General features: G+C 38.8%; 3 protein-coding genes across 4 annotated transcripts; all 3 read left to right on the top strand.

The window, feature by feature from the left end:
- Positions 1-3,063: 3,063 nt before the first annotated feature.
- On the top strand, positions 3,064-9,849 carry LOC137732242 (uncharacterized). Of its 2 annotated transcripts, none has more exons than XM_068471546.2 (18): positions 3,064-3,296; positions 3,660-3,842; positions 4,039-4,156; positions 4,546-4,644; positions 4,753-4,868; positions 5,026-5,109; positions 5,327-5,506; positions 5,592-5,661; positions 5,735-5,889; positions 6,514-6,678; positions 6,770-6,841; positions 7,137-7,257; positions 7,360-7,626; positions 7,708-7,844; positions 7,962-8,153; positions 8,426-9,049; positions 9,219-9,374; positions 9,468-9,849. In XM_068471546.2, exons 2-18 carry the CDS (start codon positions 3,714-3,716, stop codon positions 9,537-9,539), a joined length of 2,757 nt encoding a protein of 918 aa, XP_068327647.2. In that variant the 5' UTR covers positions 3,064-3,296; positions 3,660-3,713; the 3' UTR covers positions 9,540-9,849. The 2 variants fall into 2 exon arrangements, with proteins under 2 accessions (XP_068327647.2, XP_068327655.2); XM_068471554.2 differs by having other exon boundaries at positions 3,080-3,296; positions 3,664-3,842.
- Positions 9,850-10,055: 206 nt separating this feature from the next.
- Positions 10,056-12,709, top strand: LOC137732266 (cytoplasmic tRNA 2-thiolation protein 1). Its single transcript, XM_068471576.2, is given in 12 exon segments — positions 10,056-10,218; positions 10,221-10,289; positions 10,360-10,409; positions 10,411-10,460; positions 10,600-10,742; positions 10,844-10,963; positions 11,286-11,398; positions 11,484-11,576; positions 11,696-11,736; positions 11,863-11,929; positions 12,077-12,188; positions 12,318-12,709. Coding segments are annotated over 12 exon segments (1,062 nt in total). The 5' UTR covers positions 10,056-10,179; the 3' UTR covers positions 12,483-12,709.
- Positions 12,710-17,819: 5,110 nt separating this feature from the next.
- LOC137729800 (L-ascorbate oxidase homolog) lies at positions 17,820-23,160 on the top strand. The gene is made up of 8 exons (XM_068468827.2): positions 17,820-18,298; positions 18,404-18,513; positions 19,300-19,570; positions 21,357-21,459; positions 21,568-21,913; positions 21,995-22,360; positions 22,452-22,530; positions 22,661-23,160. The coding sequence occupies exons 1-8, from the start codon at positions 18,152-18,154 to the stop codon at positions 22,871-22,873; spliced, it is 1,635 nt and encodes a 544-aa protein (XP_068324928.2). The 5' UTR covers positions 17,820-18,151; the 3' UTR covers positions 22,874-23,160.

The following is a 23,160-nucleotide window of genomic DNA, read 5'->3' as shown; positions in this document are numbered from 1 at the left end:
TGTGCAGAATTGAAGGTGCTATTTTACCCGGCAAACCCCCAGATATTGTGCAACAGCCTCTCGAGTCAAAACAAAAGTTGGCGGCCCTTGGTATGACCGACTCAAGTGGCATCAATTTTGCTAGCTCAAACGTAATACAGTGGCCTTTACTGATATTGGTGTCAATGTCTAAGCTATTTTTTTTTCATCATCCCATGACTTGAGGGTAGATTTGCAACTTTAACGTTTTTTCTTAAAAATAAAAATAAAAAACCCTCCTCATATGCACTATTCGTACACTAAACAAGAAAATAATAACATTGACACACCCCGACCTAGATCAGGGCGTGCTGGCCGTCACGTGAGAGCGACGTAACCATGTGCACAGTACGGAAGCTAATAAAATACTAATGGAAATAGTGATATGAATAAATAAAAACTGGTTTTACATGAAGAAATAACAAGTGCGACGCTAAGTTCAGAGCATAACGCCTAAAGCAGTCCAAAAGAAAATCCTGCGACAATAGTACACCTGAAGGTGGCCCTACACTGGTGATCGTCTGTCAGAAATGCCGGTAAAGTCCTCTGGGTAACCACCAAACCTGCCAATCAACTAGAACCTGGAGGGGCGCAAAACAAAAGCATGAATGGGCAAAAACAAAGCTTTTCGAAAACCATTTAATAAATAAATTCTAACCCCTCGCCGTAAAACCTGTATACTTCCCAGAAAATAGACATATATATATAGATATGTATAAATACCAATCATGCTCCAGGATATGCCATGCCAAATCTCAAAATGAAATGCAAGTGCTCAGGTAGAAATCATATCAATATCATATAGTCTGGCAGCCGGAGTCACCTAACGTGACCTGTACGGCTGAATCTAGAGCTCAAATCTCAATCTCAATAACTAAACCTGCCCACGAGTCGGAACCACCTAATGTGGTCTGTACAACAGGCCTGGGTGTAACATGTATATGCGCTCGAGTGCTACGATCACGTGAAGGCTAGGCGAATGATTGCGGGTCACCTACGAGTCGGAACCACCTAATGTGGTCTGTACGACAAGACTGTGCACCTAACTTGAATCCAAGCTGAGCATGTGGTGCGGGAGGTGAACATCACATGAAGGATTGTGCCCTACTCCGGGCGAGAGCACTAACACCGGGGGCGCAGATTATGAGTTCTCTAAGCATCTCAAACCACTATTGAATGTAAACATGAATGGCACTTACCTGTGCGTCCGCAGCACCCAATATGCATATGTATGAATGCAACTAACTATGTATAACCAATGGTAATATAATGCATGGCATATAACAAATAGACATTTCGATCAATTTATGGGAAAATATATGTATATAGGTATATACAGAAAACCAAAAGCCCACTCACTGGTATGTGGAAGGGTCGTAGCCCCCCTGCCTCGAGTGACCACGCTCGTCCTCAGGATAGGTATCACCTATATGCGAAACAACTACAAAAACGTCAATTTCAAAGCACACAACCAATCTTTAGAAATAACTTCTCATACAATGCTCAAATGGGGTGTATGAATACACCAACGTGATCTACTCAACCTCAGGAACATCCCCATATTTTTAAAATAATTTTTCACCGTTGCACGCGCCGGCCAAGGCACGGCCACACGCGCCGGCCACGCGCAGGCACGTGCCTGGCACGCTGACGACGTCTGTTGACGCCGTTAGGAATATTCCGTTATTCCTAACGGATTCCGTCAACGGCGTCAGGAATATTTCGTCAAATTTGACGGAATATTCAGTCGTCTTCTCCGGCGAGCCTCCGGCGCCGGAAAACTGGGAATTTTTCAAATCGTCCTATCTTCTTCGTTTTTCAACCAAATTTCACGAAATTGGTACCAAAATGAAGCTTACAACGAGAGGAACACAATCATACCACTTTTAAGTGCTAAAATCCACAAAATCTCACCTGGAAAATCACCCCAACTCCAGCCAACCTCGAAACTCGTGATCCCGACGTCCAAAACCTTCAAACGAACCACCCCGAGCCTCCTATGAACCTCACCAAGCTTCCTACAAGCTTGAAATTCCCTAAAACGTGAGAAATCACGTGTGCATAAACAGTACCAAAATCGGGCATCGTGAGTTCAACGTGAAAACGAAGGTATTCTCACCTGAAAAAGGTATGGTTGGACTCCCACAAGCCTCACGAGCATGAATATGGTCTTGGTTTCCTCGATCTGTGGAGGTTTGATAGGTTTGTGTGTGTGTCCGTACGTTTCAAGGAGAATGGGAAAGGAATGGGGCTCGGGACAGGGGAGTACAAGGTAAGGGAATGGATGTGGGTGCAGGATAGGGTGTGTGGCCAAAACATGCCAACAAGGAACCCAAAAACAACCACAAAACGTAAAGAAAATGAACTAGGGGCAAAACTGTCTTTTCACGCGTACGTTTTTTAAATTCTCAGGACGGGCTGTCACAAACATTATATTCATGCAAGTTTTGAAAATTAAAACATCATTGTTCAATGTTGATAGTATAAAACCATCAATAATATACAACATACTTTCATTCATCCTCATATGCACTCTTCGTGCACTAAACAAGAAAATAATAACACTACATCCATGCAAGTTTTGAAAATTACAACATCATTGTTCAATGTTGATAGTATAAAACCATCAATAATATACAACTAATCATACTTTCATTCCTTCTCAAAATCTTATGGACAGTTTCTAAATTTTTTTTTCTAATACAAGAAATTCTACGAAGTGAGAATTAAATATCAAAGGACATGAGTAAATAAATGTAGACGCTTAAGTCACCTAACCACAAACATCTATTTATTTTATTTTGGAATTAAGTCAAACGTCTAAGGTTTTTGAAATTTGTTCATTAACGAATGAGTTATCCCAATTTTTTTTACTTTGAGTTATCCCAAGTTTAACTTGCACTTGGTATTTGCCATTTCCTAATTTAATCCCAAATGTGAGGAAGAAAGTTGAAGTCAACAGGAAAATTAGCTTTTAAATTAAAAAAAAAAAAAAAAAAAAAAAAAAAAAGAAGAATTGTTTTCTTCAAGTCATTTTAGGATTTTGCTTGCTATAAAAAAAATAGTCATTTTAAGTTCTAAATTCCAACAGATATCGTACACACCTCTCGTTTAATAGGAACCGGAACCGGAACTGGAACCTTCCGAAAATTCCCCAAGTTTGCAATTAGGGGCTTTTGTATTGTAATTGAAGACCACCGGAACCGGACTTTCCAACGTTGTTACTTTGCATCAGCCAGTTGAGGCCTGCGATCGCCGTAGGATTGAACGATTGTCGGGTGTGTAGATTTGCTTTTTGAAGATCAAATGTTTTGTTTGTTTGTTTGTTGGAGTTTGGAATTTATATTCTCAGCATGACATATAGCCCGTGATATTCGGCAATTCGGCATTTGAAGGGTCCAATGCAATTCCCAAATCAATGAAATTTCCAGTCTTATAGGGTTTGACTGCAAAACCCTAAATATTTGTTTGCACGTTCAGATTCAGCTCTGTCGAGCAATAGCATCATCCGGGATTCTATTTCGTATTGCAAAATCAGACAATATCTGTTATATTGCTTGTCGATTCTGCGAATTATGTACTACTGTACTAGGAAGTTTGATCTTTGTTGTTGAAAGGAAAAATGATGTTTGATTCTACAGGCAGATACTAAAGGTTGGAAACTTGAGGTTACTTTCTGAACCATTTCGACTAGCATGGAAGATCAGCACTCCAATGAAGGCGCCAGTTCCGGCAATGTTGTTGGGGCCACTTCTGATTCAAATCTTGAGATCAATATTAAGACTTTAGACTCACAGATGTACAGTTTTCAAGTTGATAAAAATGTGAGTTCTAGTCTTTGGTCATGTCTTTCGTAATGCTTACTTATATGGGTTTTAGTTTTGTTATTTGTCATATCTAAACCGTGAGCCAACTGCTAGGAACTACATGTTTGTCCCTGCCCTTATCAAGATATGATCCCTTCAAGATCTTATTTATTTTATATACTGAGATGTTTGTACATATACATTTTTATTTCAGATGCGAGTTTCACTGTTCAAGGAAAAAATAGCTGATCAAACAGGTGTACCAGTCGGTCAGCAGCGGCTGATTTTCAGGGGAAGGGTGTTAAAAGATGACCATCCTCTTTCTGAGTATCGTATCCTACTATTCCGAACATGTATTGTTTACATTAGATTTATATAGGAATTCTGGTGCGTGTAGTATGTTCACCCAGGCAGAATGCTTGAAATTTGAGTAACTGAATTGGATCTCTACCTGTCATCTGTCAGCTGGGTTGGTTAGTTTATTTTATCACCACAATACATATGTTGACACACAAACCTCTTGTATGACATTTCAATTTTTTTAAGCTTTCAAAATTTTAGGTATTACAATAGTTATTGTTGATCCCCCACTTAGTTTCTATTGCTAAACCTTTTGGGAGTGCCTCATGATCAAATCCTTGTTGTCCTGCAATGTGGTTGCTGTTGCACATCTTAGCCACTGTTGATCAGTTTCAGCATATGATCCCTTAACCTCTTGTAGATTTGGAAAATGGGCACACATTGCACTTAGTTATTAGGCAGCCATCCCAGCCACAACCTTCATCGGGTACAAGTTCTGGCGAGGCACATGTGAATAGTGGTAAATAAGTAATTTGATTTTAGTAGTGTTGGTACTTCTATTTCAGGTTTAGAGTAATTTGTTTTTTGAGCAATGTTGGTATATAAGCTTCTTGATGTAATTTGGCAGGAAATGATGCTAGTGGTGTTCCTCGTGGTCGCATTGGACAGATATCTCACAGTGTAGTTCTTGGGACATTTAATGTTGGAGATCAAGGTGAAGGCGCTGTTCCTGATCTTAGTCGGGTTCGTATTCGCTTCTTGTTGTGTTAAAGTAATGGATTTATATGTGTGTGTGTGTGTGTGTGTGTGTGTGTGTGTGTGTGTGTATTATATATAAATGGGTGAGGAGCCTTAAAGTTGTACTTCCGGAAGCACATTATACTTTATTCTTTCTTGGTAGCTTATTGGCGCGGTTCTGAATTCTATTGGAATTGGCACCCAGGCTACAACTAATGGCACAGGCAACCCACAGTTCACTACTTCGGTGAGCAATGAATGTTTCTTGAAATTACAACCAGATATGTCTAATATCCTACGTATTTTTCTCACTTGCAATTGTGGTCCAGATAAAATAAATTGATTAAATTACTAGTTTCTTGAAACTGCTGTAATCTTGTAAAACTAAAGAAAATGTCATAAGTGTTCATGGGCTAACGTTCCTTAGGAAAAAAGTATAAATTTCTTGTGTGGTTTTCCTACAGTCAAACACTCCTGGTCAGCCTCGTAATGGAAATGAAACAGAAGGGTCTCATAATGTCAACGGAGGAGGACATCAAGCAGAGTCTGGACAGGCATTTCCTACTCAACCATTCCAAACTTTTCCTCAAGCTGTGCAAACTCCTCTTGCAGCTGCAGCATTTCCTATGCCTTCATTAAATATGGTATTGTTATGATTTTTTGGGCATGTCTTATAAGTGAATTGGACATGTATGTGACTGCTTAATGTTTTTTATGTTTTCTGTTCAGCCAATTCCACACTCTTTGGATACACTCTCCGAGTTCATGAAGAGAATGGAGCAGGGATTATCGCAAAATGGTTAAAAACCAAAAAGTCTTTTACTATACAGTAAGACATAAGGAATAAGCTAAAATTTTCTGGTTTTATTTAGGTTATCAGCCAAATACATCTGCAACCAATACAGGAGACCCATCTAGGGTGAACTTACCTTCCACTGCACAGGGGATGCCCACACCTGAGGCATTGGTGATTGTTCTTCGTCATGTAGAGCGACTACTCAGCAATCATGCTGTTTCTGCGCTATCTGTAAGACTTCTAAATTTATCTTTCCCTATTGATTATGCTGTTTATGCTATTTTTGCCAGAGAAACTATGATGGCACCATACACATACAATGATCATTTTCCCTCGAATTAACTGTTAGTCTTGGACTTAAAAAGTTTTGTATTTTCCCATTTGGGTTGTAGAAGAAGGGTTCCTTTGCATGCTAGAGCATATCGTATCTAAGTTTCAATTGCATTGTATAACAATGCAGTTCAAAGATTTCATGTCTTCTATGATTAAAGGAATTAAAACTTGCCTTTTTATAAGGATACAAACTTTTTGAGGCTTGGATTATTAAAGTGCTTGCTTACCACAGTCATTATTCAATCCGCCCAGCTGATCAGTTCAGTTTGGTGGATTGGATCAATTTCAATAGATTCTCGTGTAATATGAAGATTGAAGCTATTGTAAAGTTTTTTGCTCATATCATGTACCAAACATAATTCTCAAAGAAAGTTATTGTTTCCATACTTTCAAATGCTTACCAACTCTCATTTATTAAAATGGAAAGCTTCATCCTGATAAAGATTCATGACCATTTCATCTTTATTTACTGCTTGTGTTAACTGATTCTGAGTTTAATTTTAATTTGCTGCAACTTTGTAGCACATTGCAGGACGCTTGGAACAAGATGGAGCGTCTCCTGATCCATCTGTGAGAGGTCAAATTCAGACAGAATCTATACAATTAGGACTTGCAATGCAACATTTAGGTTCTCTTCTTCTTGAGCTTGGCCGAACGATTTGGACCCTTCGTATGGGGCAGTCTCCAGTATGTTCTAGTTTGATCTCAATGTCCTGGTTTAAATCTGTGAATAATAGGCTATAGTTGTTTATAATTGTTGTGGCAAAAAAATCTACAGGGAGAAGCTGTTGTGAATGCTGGGCCAGCAGTTTATATATCCCCATCAGGGCCTAATCCTATAATGGTCCAGGTTTGTTGATGCATTTATTATGAATGTATACATACTATCACATATGGATTAAGCAAGACATGCAAATGAAAACATATAAATTAGTCGAGTGAAAATTATTATTATTGGGGACTAATTTTGATAGTATAGTGGAGAAGCAAAGTATGGCCATTAGTTCAATAAGTGTGGTTGTTTAACTCGGCGTTTTATCTTTTTGTTGGTATATCCATTTTTTGAGGTTTGGTTAATTTTGGTTTAATTATATTGATTTTGTTTAGATGCCAACCAACCCCCGCGAATAATGTTTTGTTTGCAGCCTTTCCCTCTTCAAACAAGCTCACTCTTTGGTGGTTCTGTACCTCAATCAAACCCTGTGAGTTTTGGTCCTGTTGGAATTGGAAGTGCTCCAAGGAATGTAAACATCCATATACATGCTGGTAAGTAAAATTTATTGCTGACTTGAAGCTTTTACCTTTTATGTATCAATGCAAAACACTTTTTACCATCGAGTACCTCACTTGCACAAATTATTTCCGCAGTTGGTGCTAGGGGTAGTAATGGGGAGGGTATCCCATCTGGTTCTAGGGATTCAGGTGGCAGGGTGCTGCCAGTGAGAAATGTAGTTGGTGCCACTATTCCATCCTCCCAAATTGGTGTTTCAGTCTCCAATGCGTCACAACCCAGTTCTGGTGTTTCAGTTTCACAGCAGCCTTCTGGCTCCTCGCTTTCCTCCATTGTTGCTGAACTTAACTCACATTTTAGAAATTTTGTTGGCGATACACAAGCTGAAGACACAGTTCAATCAGGTACCTTGCTGTATGTGCTTTGGCTTCTGTGGATATAGAATGTCATTCTAGTTTTCCTAAGCTATTTTGTTCTGTAATCAGGTCAGGATGTGTCCACTGTTCAGAATCCATCTGTTGAACCACGTAATTATGCAGGAAGTGAACCTCCAAGTACTGGCTATGTCGATGTAGCTGGTGTGTCACTACCTGGTTGCACATCTGAAAGTGAAGGTCAGAAGGTATGTTTCACACATTCTTGGAATTCCCTTCATTTAGGTTGTTTTATATATTTATTTATTATTTCACTGATGTAATCCGATGCCCAACCGTAATGTGTCAAAGTTCGTAATTCTCAGGATTCAGGAAGTGTTAGTACCTTGAAAAACAATTCAATATTCCCGGTTGGAGGTTCTCTAAGCTCTTCAAGTGGCCAAAACACCATGGTGAGAGAAGATGAGAGGGGAAATGCTCCACAATCCAGTGAGAAGCAAGTTGAGGGTGCGAAATCTGTTCCACTTGGTTTAGGACTCGGAGTTTTGGAGCGTAAGGTATAATAATTTTGCATCTGTTTCATTGATTTCAGAAAAATCTGTTACAAACCAAATTTCCCCCACCCCCCCACTTTAGTCTTGATATATCAGCAGTTTAAAGTATAAATACTTGGCCACAATATGATGGATGTAGTGCTTGGGGAAGCAATTAAGAGTACATACTATTGGTTTGTTTTTTTTTTCAGGCTCCTACATATTAAAATAAATAAATACTTTGCAGTCAACTTTCATTTAGGTTGTTACTGAAACTGTATCATTGATCCAATCAGAGACAAGCCAGGCAGCCAAAACCACTGACCAAGAATGGAGATGGTGGAATAACTAGTTCTCCCATCAATCAGAATCAGCAAGTAATAGGTGGCCAGCAAGTTTCGCAGTCCCTTGCATCTCGTAGTTCTGATGTAAGTAGGATGAATTCAAGTGATGTGCCGGCAAGACAAACAGTGCCTGCTGTTGGGCAGGTCAGAGATGGTAGAACATTGGGAGGGCAAGGTCTTGTTGGCCAAGTTGATATGGGAAGCATGATGTCTCAGGTTCTGCAGAGTCCAGCCCTGAATGGTCTGTTGGCAGGTGTTTCAGACCAAACAGGAGCGGGTTCTCCCGATATAGTGAGGAATATGTTACAGAACTTTACACAGAATCCACAGATGAGGAATGCTGTCAATCAGATTGCTGAACAGGTTGACAGCCAAGATTTGGGAACCTTGTTTGGAGGAGGCCAAGGTGGTGGGATTGATATGTCCAGGATGTTCCAACAAATGATGCCCATTGTAACTCGCGCCCTTGGGGCTGGATCAAATCCCGTCCGGCCATCCTCTGCTTTGGTTCCTGAATCTCGTCCACCCCACAATGAGCGAGGTCTCAGTAGAGATGATAATATCCCTAATTCTGAGGTGTGTATATGGACTTCAAAACTTGTCTATTCGTCAAAGTCTTGGATCAACATTTCACTTTTCTGGGACAGTGAGGGTTTTTGTATTTTTGGCCGTAAAGGGTTATGGTTTGTTTTTTAATTGAGCCATAAATTGCAACTTGTAATAGCTCTTTTTCTTTATGCTCTAGATTAATCTCCAAGAAGTGGTTCAGAGGATTGAAAACCTGAATGCACCGGGAGACGTTTTTCATGCTCTAGTTGAAAATTCAGTTCAGCTGTCTGGCGGAGGAAGTGGTCCTCAAGAACTTGTGGATGAGTTGTGCAGGGACGAGCATCTCTCCAGTGTATGTGTTGTATGCTTGACGTTTGTGGGAGGTGCTAGTCTTGAGATTAATCCGTGCTGTATTTAAACGGTTGTGCCTTTTTCACTTGTGCAGGAATATGTTCAAATATTACGCAGGGACATACGGCGACGGCTTGAGGGTGATTCAGGGAAGGACAAGTGCTAATACTGCCTTGCAGGCGGGCGGGTGGGTGTTGCTATGGACAGTATATGGCTTCCAACGGGGAGGATCGTGGGTTTACTTGTGTTTTAGAGTTGTCATTTGAAATTTGTTTTACAGATTGATCAGAATGTCGATGTCCAAATTGGGATTGGGGGTTTGGTTTGATCTGCCTGGGATGTACCATTTGGTTCGTTGTTGGAACCAACCAGTTTCATAAATTATTAATTGATTTCTATTGTAAACACAAAAATCAGTTGTGAATCTGAGTTAATAGATTAGCTGACGGCTTTTTTAGTTAATGTCAGTATTTGGTGCGGGCTCCTCTAAACTTTTACGATTATTGAATTACGAATTTTAATTTTTCTTGTGAATGTGACATGTGGTTGACGTATAAAAGTCGTTTATGTTTGATAGCGATCATATATATGTACCAAGGAATAGTAGCATACCAAAGTGAAGGGCAGCTTCGTAAATATGTACAGACGCCAAAATTCTTCGTGTGTTTTCGAAAGTAAAGAGAGAGAGGCGAGCGGAACAAAACTACTCTCCTATTCAATATTTGAGTCGCAGTCGCAAACAATAACCGCGAACATTCCTCATCCGTTCGCAGCTCCTGAGCTTCCACCAAGTGTCTTCACGTTCAATGGAGTCGTCAGCCGACGGCAAGCCGAAGAAGGCGGGGGGGGGGGGCGCCAGTGCTGCATCTGTCATGAGAGACGGGCCGCCCTCAGGAGACCCAAAACCCTAGAGCAGGTGATTTCTCCTACTGGTTTGCAGGGAGTAAAACCCTAGAATTGAATTGAATCGGTTATTGTATGTGAAGATTTGCAGGGTGTGTTTCTACGAGGTGTTTGAGCAGGAGATTCATCAGGTCATTATTTAAGCCTGGTGAGCGCATTGCCCTCGGTGCCTCCGGCGGTAAAGGTAAATTAATTAATCAAGCTGTGCTTCCAGTGCTGCTGAGTGGTGATAAATTATATGCCGTTTTGGATTGTAAAAGTTATGTTATGTGGACCTTAACTTCCTTCTGCTCATTTCCTTTCGTGTTATTTGCTGCCTTCAGATTCCACTGTCCTCGCTTATGTATTATCCGAATTGAATAGGCGGCACAATTACGGTTTGGATCTCTTCCTCTTGTCAGTTGATGAGGGCATTACTGGCTACAGGGACGATTCTCTTGAAACCGTCAAAAGAAATGAAATCCAGGTCAAGTAATTTCGACTATGAATTTTCGGTCATGTCTAATGCTTTGTGTTTCTCTCTTTTTAAAGCTTTAATTGACTCTCGTTTGGAATCTTTACTTTCAGTATGGATTGCCGCTGAAAATAGTCTCCTACAAGGATTTGTATGGGTGGACCATGGATGAAATAGTAAAGATGATAGGTCTCAAGAACAATTGCACCTTTTGTGGTGTTTTTCGTCGTCAGGTATTTGGCTGTCTTGGAAATTGGCTGTTTTTCATTTTCTAGGCATCTTGTATAGATGTGTTTAGACATGAGCATGGCATTTTGATTTTTTGACAATATATGATATTTCCACAGAAACTTATGCTGCTTGTTACTTAGTTATGAATGAGTAATTTAAGCACTAAAACTGGTCATTGAAACTTTCTGCATATAACACCTCCAAAACGCTGGCATTTGTGAGCTTTCTCTTTCTTTAAGGATGGAAGGCATGATCGAATTCTATTGGTTGCGAGAGATTACAAGGAACAATTCAACATAATGGATATATCTATTTACCTCCCAGGCCCTCGATCGTGGTGCTGCACTGTTGAAGGTAGACAAGCTAGCTACTGGACATAATGCAGATGATATTGCTGAAACAGTTCTTTTGAACATATTAAGAGGTGACATTGCAAGGTAATTCATTGTTCATATTCCATCAAGGTTTTTTTTTCCTCAGTTTGTTTGTATGTTGAACTGAATTTATGGTTTTGTTTTGCAGATTAAGTAGATGCACTTCAATTGTCACTGGTGAAGACGGGTCAATTCCAAGATGCAAACCTTTTAAATACACCTATGAGAAGGAGATTGTTATATATCCTGGCTGCTGAAATATTCAATACTCTGATTTTTTTTTTTTCTCTTTCTTTCATCTCTGTTATTCATCTTAACGTTGAGTTGGAATTCTTTGCAAAGCCTTGACTAATTTTGCACGTATGCATATTTCAAGAGGCTGGATTACTTCTCCACTGAATGTAATCTATCTTTCCTCTCAAGTCTTCCTCGGTTATTTTCCCTCCACTCAACCACCATTTGCACTATATTTCTATGTTTAATGCTTTTACCGTTATATCTCAGAAGACATTTTTGTCAAATTGCAGGCATTTATTCACCCAATGCATATCGTGGTTTTGCTCGTGAATTCATCAAGGATTTAGAAAGAATCAGGTGAGTGCCTTGCTGAGAGAATGTTTCACTGGTTGGCGTTGTAGTTTTCAGTTTTCACAAAAAAAAATTGACTTATTATATTACATTTTCAGTATGCACATTCTGTACTCCTAGTTTGACATTTTACTGGACTTCTTTCAACTGAAGACCTAGGGCTATACTTGACATCATCAAATCAGGGGAGAATTTCAGAATTTCAACTTGTACAAAAATGCCAGAACAGGGGACATGTGAACGGTGCGGTTACATTTCCAGCCAGGTAAGTTTGTTACCCTAGCATACGTGACGTGGTTGAGATATCTGATTAATGTTACGCATACTCATTTGCTTTCGTTACTTGGGTAGAGTTTGGTTAGAGAATCTGAACATTTGTTGTTTTATTGTGCAGAAATGGTGCAAGGCTTGTGTTTTGCTAGAGGGGCTGAATAAGGGTTTGCCAAAGCTGGGAATTGGGCGGAGTCGAGGACTTAATAACGATGGGAAGAATGATACGAAGGAAAGAAATGGAACAAAAAGTATTGAAAGCAAGCAATGTGGGAGTTTGGATTACTGATTAAACGTGCAGGCTATATGGTATAAAATCATGATTGACAGTAATGGTAAAGCTAGGTTTGGATATTCGTTGCAACACTTGTAATGATTTGGTTTTAGCGGGTAATTACTTGTTTACGTTTCCTCATCTGTAGCTTAGTTGACATGTTTACCCTAAGGATACGATTAAATCGTGTAATTTCCAATTTTGTCACAAGATTTTCATCAATAAAACAAATTAGTTTTCTAGGTCGAGTGGGCAATGGAGCATTACTTGTAAGAGAAGTTTTGTTATTATACGGAAAATTTTGAAAATATCAGCTGCCTCACCACACCAGGCTCACCTTCTGATCTCGTTCACGAAACTTCGTATAAAGGAAACGACGCATGTTATTTGGTCCTTGGTTATAGGTTTTGACGTTGAAATTTGAGTGACTTTTGGTTGAGAAAGCGTTGTTGCTGTCAGTGCTCACTGCTCAGCTTAAAGTAAAGATTTTAGGTCAGGTTCTGTACGAATTCAATTCAGGTAAACAAGATTTAGTGGTTTGCTTGGACTTGGAGCTTGGGATTGAAAACGTTCTATTGATTCTGATCCTGTGATGGATGGTTGTCTGTTTTAGTTATGAAACATCTTGGGCAGGCGAATCAAGTGCTTAAAGTCTGTTTCAGTTTCATGTTTCCTTATAATTCTCAAGTGGCCAGCGGATATTGTGTTATGTATTTGTGTCTGGATATTTGAGGGTTGATGTGTCGGACACCCTGCATCTAGTTCTGTAACACTACCTAGTACCTACACACTACACTCTGAACATCTCCTCTAATTGAGTAAAACTTCTATATACCGGTTAGATATTCCCCCTCTACCAACACACTTTGAACATCTCCTCTGATTGAGTAAAGCTTCTACATACTGGTTTCATACGCTTCTATGTTTCTCCTCTCGTGGCCAAAGCTTTTTTTGCTCCAATTCATGGAATTTCTATCATGTTAAAGCTTGTGTTGCCATATCATTGGTTCTTGTGCTTGCACACACATAGGCTTCTGCACCGTTGAAGCCGGTACCACATTCTTTAGTCTCATCCACGAACAAGGAGGATGGAAGACTCAATTATCCTAATAGGTTTAGGGCGTTTTGCATTAAACTTCTATGTGTTGCATGATTGGTTGGGCAAATGACTTGTTAGCCTATGTATTCAACTATTCGGGTTGGAAAACATTTGGTTCCTTGCATGTAAGGGGTCATTCCTCTTTGTAGACGATTCAGATATGTGGTAGAACTATTCCTTTTCTAGTTTCAATGAGAGATTTTCTTACGTGTCGAACTATAATTGACACTTAAAGAAGAATGACTGTTTATACGTAAGAAATCAAGCAGTGTTCATTGTGCTTTTACTTTTATTTCCTTTGGTACATAATTGTAGAGGTCTTTTACCGTGTGACCCGAAATTACTTTCCCTTGCATGCATCTCACTGAACGAATTTCATGTGAGCCTTCAATAGTATGAAATGAATGCATTGAAGCAATTGGGAGGGTCAGTTTAAGGCCCTCTTAATTTTAAGAAAAAGAAAAGGAAAGTGTTATGTTAGTAGGATTTGGATCCCATCCTGATTCAAATTATGGAGATTCTAGGGATCCTCTCATCTTACTCATTCATCGTACATCATGCAATTAGAAATTTTTTGAATTTTATTATTTAAAATTAAACATAAATAGTAACTAACTAAAACTAAACGCATGATGTACGATGAACGGTTAAGATATGAAGATTCTTAAGATCCTCTTCGAAGAAGATCAAGAGAGAATCCTCATCATATTAGTAATAGAGTGGTGTCATCATATTTGAATTTTTGAGAACTGGTCAGCTAAATTGTAGTGCAAGTAAGGAACTTTTGTAGCCTTCACACTTCCATTCCATTTTCCATGTGAGAGAGAGTGAGAGAGATTAGGGATTAGGTTGTGGGTTGATTGAGATTTGAGAGCAATGTTTGCTTACATATCGTATTACTTTTTGTGGGCCTCAGCCTGACTGACTACATGATTATGAGTCGAACAAAAGTTATAAATCCTTTTTGAAATAAATGTTTTTGTGGAACAGCTGTCTTGTGTTGTGTTGCGTTACTATACTACCAGTCTACTAGGATTGATTTGGTGTTTTTTTTGTGGTGGTATGGTTTGAGTTCAACATGCCCTGTTCATGGGACCCCCAGCAAAGCAAACAAACATATTTCAATTAAATTTTTGGGTTTTGGGCCGCATTTGAAAACGAATTTAGAAACTGCGTGCGCATGTTTTACGTCGGGGAGTGGCCGTGTTGTGAGCCTCGTGGCGTGGATCCTAAACTTGCTATTTTATTTTGTTTTATCACTAAATTTACTACTTCAACTATTCTTCTTGTATTGCGGGAAACAAAGAACGAACGCGTGGGCGATCAAATCGCTTCCTATATGATAGGAATTTTGATTTTAGGTATTGAGTTATGAATTTTAATGTGCAACTTGCACTTGTTATTTTATCTTTGGTTGGATTTTCTTGCATGTTTATTTATGCTACGACAATATAAATTAATAAACAGTAACTTAATTGGTAATTAGTTAGGAGCAAATGTTGTTATTTTTATTTTTTATAAAAGAGGAATAAGTGGTGGTAAGCCACGATTATCCATTTCTTTCAAGGGTCGAAAAAACTCACAGAATCAAATATTGTTAACTTGAGCTACAACATTTTAGGACATTCTAGGAGCAAAAAGTGTGGGTAAAATGTGGTTGAAATAAAAGGCCGGTATAGTGTCATTAATAAAAAAAAGTCTGAATTCAGTTAACTTGAAAAATAAAGACTCGCCAACTTTCACATACTTGCTTTTATTCCACGGATATTGTATTACCGTACCCCATTTATGTCAAAATAACTAGAAAAGAAAGAAAGGGACGTGAACAAAGTGACTTTTTGGTGGACATTCAAATTATGTATAACAACTGTAATAACATACTAAAGTAATTTGGAATAAGAACAATTAATTGTCACGTTATGTGGTTTGAAAAATACGATCTAAAAATAGTAGACCATATTTTGATTTATAAAATTTAATGTAGAAATTAATTTGTCAAGCATTACTCATACAAAAGATGTGTGCAAATGTGTAAAATCACGACATGCAAAAGATGCTGCTATATCTGTTGAAAATTACAATTATAGAATGTAGAGGTAACGTCTAAGATTCACGAGAGCATTGACCGTAGGGATAACAACGGTTTGGTTTGAGGACATAAATGTCACATTCTGGTCCGGGGCGGATCACTTCCCGGGCCCGCTCCACCACCGTAGCACGATATTGTTCGTTTTGGGCTTACCATTCTCTCACGGTTTTATTTTTGGGAACTCACGAGCAACTTCCCAATGGGTCACCCATTATGGGATTGCTCTAGCCCCCTTCTCGCTTAACTTCGGAGTTCCTACGGAACCCAAAGCCAGTGAGCTCCCAAAAGGCCTCGTGTTAGGTAGGGATGAAAATATACATATAAGGATCACTCCCCTGGGCGATGTGGGATGTCACATAAATGTTATATCCATCCCCATAACCACGAAAATTAACCATATATATAACCGCAAATTACTCATCAGTGATTATCCATAACCATATCCACTGGTTCAATCCGTTATATGTTATATCCAACTTCATAAAAAATATATATATATATATATTCATCAAATTGACGCATTATAAATTTTAGTAGATACTAATTCCGTCATTAAATAGCAACATCCAATTACAAAAAACATAACAATATATTTGAAGTTGTTCATGATAACATGCACCAATTTCTTGACAGTGAGACTCTTGAAGAGAGATGAATCTAATAAACTTGTAACATTTGATAATTGATATATAAAATGATTCAATGAATTAATTAGGTTGAGTATACAATAAGAGTATTGAATTGATGAAGTTGTTGGTATGGGTCATGCATGATGTTTGGTGCATAATAAAGATAACACAGGGTTTGATGTATGCATAATGAATTAGTATAGGGAGGGTTTGGTAAATTGAATAAAATTATATTATATATCAAATATATATATATATATATATAATATTCGGGTCAGATACGGATTGGGGATCCCTATAATCATATCCAAAACCATAACCAAATAAAATTTATAGTTTTTCCCCATATCCATACCATACCCGAATTTTCATATTCAAATCCAATCCATTCAGACGGTTATCCATAATTATCCGGTTTAACGGTTAGAATTATCGTCTCTAATTGACCGTGATATATGTAATTTTTTTTTTTTTTTTTTTTTGCGTTAAGTTTTGGTTTGGATTAGGCATTATATATTAAATTAAAAGTATATGGCCAATGGCAAATCAGAGTTGGGTGGAAAATGGTTGAGTTGACTAATGAGTGATGAGGGATGGGTTGAGCGAGGGCAGAAGAGGGCCCCGCTTTGTTAAAAACTCCACATTCTCTCACATGCATTCTCTTGGTCCTGGGATGGCGCCAAAGCGAAACCCCCACCCATCCCAACCATCTCACCTCCGGACATACACAGTCGCAAGTACAAACACCCACCCACCCACCCAACCCAACCCATGTGGCAGACACACACTTCACACTCCCAATTTATTCACTTCATAATTCAAATTTAATTATGGATAACAGCCACACATTATGTGTGTACTTAAATATATAACAATTTTTTTTAAAATTATAATCTAAACGGAGTTTTAATTGAATGTAAATTAAGATATAAAAAAGGGAAAAAAAAAGGAGTGGGGAGAAGTTGGAGGAGTAAAATTATAGTTACATGAGATGCTGCAAGCAAATGTTTTATTTTTTATTTTTATGTAAATATTTAAATGCTCATGTTAGAGAGATTAAATTTGTAAACAAAATTTTGAAAATTAAAAACATAGAAGTTGATAATTGATTTATTATTTAAGCATTGATAAGCGTATTCATTCTTATTGTTGACACATGATTTAATTTACAAATTTAGTTTCTCCAACATTATCCTGTTTCTTACGGTAATGCGAGAGAAGTTAAATTTGGAAACTAAATTTTGTAAGTTAAATGAAATAAAAGTTAATAATTAAATCATTTAAGTGTTGATTAACATACTTATTTATTATTGATGACATATTATTTAATTTACAAATTTAATATACAAATTTAATCATTTTAGCATTATCTTTTTTTTATAAATATTTTATTACAATTACGTAATAATAATATTTTTATTGATTTTAGTAGATAAAGAGGATGTTATATTAATTAATTAATAGGTATGCAAATAGAAACCACCACCGACACCCACCGCTACTTAATTTTCTTGCCACCTCTTTTCAATATAAATTATACTATATAATTTTCAGGAAAAAAAAAAAGGAGAAAAAGATTATGCTTTTGTTAGCTTTCCCTCTCTGCGGTGGCGGCTATGCTCCATGTCACCGTGGTTGTCTGTACCGCACTTAAATATATAGGTGTCATTCCTCCTCCTCCTCCTCCTCCAGTCCTCATCGATTATGTCATAATCCATTCACTCTTTCCCTTTCCCTCACTTCTCTTTTGAAAGTCACTCTCCACAGCTCTCCTTTTCCCTTATTATTCCAGTTTCAACCCATCCCAACACCTCCAAAATCTCTCCGTCAGTCATTAGCTTAATCACATAGTCGTACGCATAACTAAATGCCGCTAAACGGAGCGGAAGGTGCCATCTGGGCACTGCTATGTCTCGCCGCTCTCTTCTCCATGGCCGTCGCTGAAGATCCCTACAGATTCTTCGAATGGAATGTCACTTACGGCGACATTTACCCTCTCGGTGTTCGCCAAAAGGTTTATCCTCCAAATCTAATTATCTTTTAATCAGTTTGTGGCATTGTTTAATACTTTGACTCAAATCAGTATCTGATTCCTCCGATCTGTTGAATTTAATCTCAGGGAATACTCATAAATGGACAGTTCCCGGGGCCAGACATCCACTCCGTCACCAATGATAATCTCATCATCAACGTCTTCAACAGCTTGGACGAGCCGTTCCTCCTCTCCTGGTAACACACAGCACACACACCCTCTCTCTCTCTGCTCTGGCTCTCTGATTAGTGATTTGTAATACATATGAAGTAAAACCTAAGAGACAAGATTTCCCTCTTCATTTTTTAAGCCTTTGATTAGAGTGCGGGGTTAGTGCAGCTGCGCACGTACACCTCCGGCTCAGACAGTCAGACTGACGCCTTTGTTGGTTTCCACATTATTATCTATCTTTCTTTAGTATTTATATTTTACTTTTGAGTTTAGATCTGGGGAATTGGGGAATGTTTTGTTAATTGTTGTTATTGGAGGGAAGGCATGGAAGGAACAATTCAATTAGATCTGGTTCGTTATCAATACAATAATGGTAGTAATCTGGTACTAGTGACTTCTCACCAGCTCAGCTTTCTATATCTAGAAACTAGAAAACGAATCGATTCCTCTGCTGCGGCTGAGCTTAATCATTTGATTCTTGTTAATCAACCTCCTCTTATTTTGACTTCTCATGTTTAATTTTCCTACCATTAGTCATTAGTCATTAGTAGAATGAGTAATTACTAGATAAGAGCGCTATATGGTGGTGAATTCCTAACATATAAATTGCTCTTTATTTTATTTTTGACTTTTCTTAATAAAATATGCTACGATTTTATAAGTTTGTTGGCTTAATTGTTCTTGACACAAGGAACAAGAAAAAAATAAAATAAATCCAGTAAATTAATTAATTCCTGTGAAAGGATGCAGGAGGTTATTTAACTAATTAATTGTTTATTTAATTTGGGTAATTATCCTATTTGTAAAAACAGGAACGGAATCCAACAAAGAAGGAATTCATTTGAGGACGGAGTGTATGGAACAACCTGCCCAATTCCACCGGGGAAGAACTTCACCTACATTCTCCAAGTCAAGGACCAAATCGGAAGTTTCTACTACTTCCCATCTCTCGCCTTCCACAAGGCTGCCGGCGGCTTCGGAGGCATCCGAATTCTCAGCAGGCCCAGAATTCCCGTCCCTTTCCCTGATCCTGCCGGTGATTACACTGTTCTTATTGGTGATTGGTACAAGGCTAATCACACGGTAAATCCTATATTTCCACTTCTTTTTACTTCTCCAACTAAAATCAAACACATTAATTTATCCGTGTTCCTAGTTGCATACATTTTCCCGCGTGTTTTTTTTGTTTCATCCGAAATTTTCGCGCATTTTAGAAAGGAAGAAAACAAACAAAAACCATAAAGCGCTTACGTCGGTAAGCATGTAACCGCTTACTTTTCAAGACAGCTGGACCTGTTTGAAATATGTGATCCTATGTCGGTAAAACCAGCCCTTATGCGTTTTTATTCCATTCGAAAGTAATCCAAATTTTCTCTAAAAGGAAAACTAGTAATGGTTTTTGAATTACAAGTGATTAAAGGTTTGGTTGTTGAACTAAGCATTGGTGAGTATTGATGTTCATGAAATTGTCACAATATAGAGAACGATCATTTTTAACAATAACAATAAAATTTTCATTCACAATAAAAAATTTAGGCAGATAAGACATAAGAGCCGAGCTCTAAGTTATAACAGTGTTACTCAAAAAAACCAGCTCTCAACATAATGACGATTGGATTAGAGACCAAAATTGTAACTAGGACTAAATTTTACATCTGACGCACCAATTTTCTTTTTCATTTTTGTTATCGAAATTGCGGTAACCCTTATCGGTGTTGCGAGACTCGGGATAATTGTGTGTGTGTGTGTGGGACCACGAACGCAGAGTTGAGCACGTCACTGTCTTTATCTGCCCACTCCAAATGGCCCATTTGGTGACCCAGTTTTGTCTTAATGTTATATAACTTGTAGCCCATTGTTTTGTTCTTGTGGGTCACTCGCATTATCTCCCTGACCTGTGACCCAGGCTAATAATTCCGAACAGTAAATCTCTGAAACCATATCTCAGTAGCCAGAAGAATAATACTTCGCTGCTGTAAACACAGCAGGAAGTCCTGCACAAAAGTGACGCGGCACGTTCACAGAACAACACGTGTGGGTTTTTTTTTGTTTCCCTCCAAAATCTCTTTCAACTCTGGTTTAGTTATTTAACCCAAGTAAAACAGAGCACCTTCTTCTTTCTTCCTCTCCAGCTCCTTAGATTTCATTTGGGTTGCGAGGATCGTTAGGCTATGGTGGTGGGGGATGATGGTTGACAAGAGGCTACAATTTTGATGGTGGCATGAACAGATGGTGGGTTGAGCGGGGGTTGCCGACTGGAAGGGCCAGAAAGAGGGAAAGATAAAGCATGAAGCCTTGCAGTGGAGAAATTGGGAGAGAGAAGAGAGAGAGAGAGAGAGAGAGAGAGAGAAACAGGGGGAGGGAGGAGAGACAAATGAAAATATGGAATTTCCAATTTTTTTATCTGTTCAAAATTAGTAGGATGCAAAAATATTTTAGGATTTGCAGCCATCATGAAGCCCTAGATCTTTCTTCGGTAAATAGTGGGAGAATTGTTGGATAGAGAGAGGAGAAAAAGGAAGACGGTGAACAGGGAAGGAAAGATGCAGGGAAGGAAGCAGTCAAGAACCTGCCAAATATTTTTGTTTTGATACTTCCTGCTAGCAGCGAAGTATTGTTGTAGCCAGAACCTGCCAAATATTTTTGTTTTGATACAACTGGAATAAGGAACACTTCCTCCCTCAACGACCTCTTTGTTTTGATACAAGCTAATATTTTACTTTATATTATTTAAATTGCAAAAAAATAGATTCGAGCTCATCAGCTCAGTTAATGTAACTACATTCACGTCTACCTCGACAACAACTTTGATTAGTTTTGATTGCTTTGTTAATTTATCAGTGTTGATTATTTTATTTGTCTTGTACAGACCTTGAAGGCTCATCTGGACCGTGGTAAGAAGCTACCTCTCCCTGATGGAATCCTTATCAACGGCCGCGGTCCTGGTGGATTCTCTCTTAATTTTGAGCAAGGTGTGCCTTCACAGTTAATGTCGATATCAACTTTTACAATCACAAGCATCCTACATTAATCTTCATTAGATTGTTAATGGTGCATATGTATTATGCATCTCATTGCAGGAAAAACATACAGGCTCAGAATTTCAAACATTGGGTTGCAAAATTCCCTCAACTTCCGCATTCAAAACCACAAAATGAAGCTGGTAGAAGTAGAGGGAACACACACCCTCCAAACCACCTACTCATCCCTTGATGTACACGTTGGCCAATCTTACTCCGTTCTTGTAACAGCTGATCAGCCCGGACAAGACTACTACCTTGTAGCTTCCTCTCGTTTCACCTCTCCAATCCTCACCACAACCGGCACTGTCCATTACGCCAACTCTGCTGGCAAAGTCTCTGGCCCACCCCCTGGTGGACCTACCATCCAAGTCGACTGGTCTTTGAACCAAGCCCGCTCTATCAGGTACTTTCTCGTTTCATACTATTTCTATCAAATTGGACTAAAGTCCTGACCATTCTCCATTACGCATGCATGTTATTTCAGGACCAATCTTACAGCAAGTGGACCGCGGCCAAACCCACAGGGCTCATACCACTATGGACTGATCAATTTAACCAAAACTTATGTGCTACAAAATTCCGCTGGTCAAGTGAGCGGTAAGCAAAGATATGGGGTGAACAGCGTGTCGTTTGTTCCAGCAGACACTCCCTTGAAGCTCGCGGACTACTTCAAAATTGGAGGAGTTTTCCGTGTTGGAAGCATCTCCGACAGGCCTACTGGTGGGGGATTGTACCTTGACACCTCGGTACTGGGTGCTGATTATAGAGCATTCGTCGAGATTGTGTTCCAAAACAACGAAGATATAATTCAGAGCTGGCATCTTGATGGTTACTCTTTCTTTGTTGTTGGGTAAGCATACCCAACCCTCAGTTCCATATGCTCAATTTAATCCAGTCTTTTCTTGATAAGTAATTCGAAATTGCTTGTCAAATATTTGCAGTATGGATGGAGGGCAGTGGACAACGGGTAGCAGGAATGCGTATAATCTCAGAGATGCGGTTTCACGTTGCACCACTCAGGTACGTAATTACTCCTTGTGCATTTGATGCTCACATTCTAACTATGACAATGGGGAGAAGAACAAAAAAACAGAAAAACAGTAACATACGTGTATATATGTGGTTGATTTATAGATTACTTTGAATGCAGGTGTATCCCAAGTCGTGGACGGCTATATACATTCCGCTAGATAACGTGGGAATGTGGAACTTGAGGACAGAGTTTTGGGCACGACAGTACCTTGGACAACAGTTATATCTGCGTGTTTATACTTCATCTACTTCAATTAGGGATGAATACCCTATTCCAAGGAATGCGCTGCTATGTGGCAGAGCAAGCGGCCGGCGCACACGACCCCTCTAAACTCTAAACTAGGAGTGAGTGAAGGGCCTCTGCTATGGAGTTTTAGCTCTAGCTGATGAAGATAGAACAACAGTCCACTCGACATGTTGCTTCAAATTTGATTTTTCAGGGGTGCTGTTTGATTACGATATATAAATTTATGTCAAAGACCTCAGCTCGAGGTCACATTAATTCTTTCCTATAACAGATTGATTGTATTCCTTTTGTTATTGTACCAGGTTTTCGTATGCCTAATTAGTAATTATCATCAGGTTGGGTGACCCTCCTGTCCTCAAGTTGTTTCTCAA

The sequence above is a fragment of the Pyrus communis genome, chromosome 15, assembly GCF_041283825.1.
Source record: "Pyrus communis isolate YQ-2024b chromosome 15, ASM4128382v1, whole genome shotgun sequence".
NCBI classification, from domain to species: Eukaryota; Viridiplantae; Streptophyta; class Magnoliopsida; order Rosales; family Rosaceae; genus Pyrus; species Pyrus communis.
Note: the sequence above shows the minus strand (reverse complement) of the source record. Positions and strands in the feature narration are given on the sequence as shown.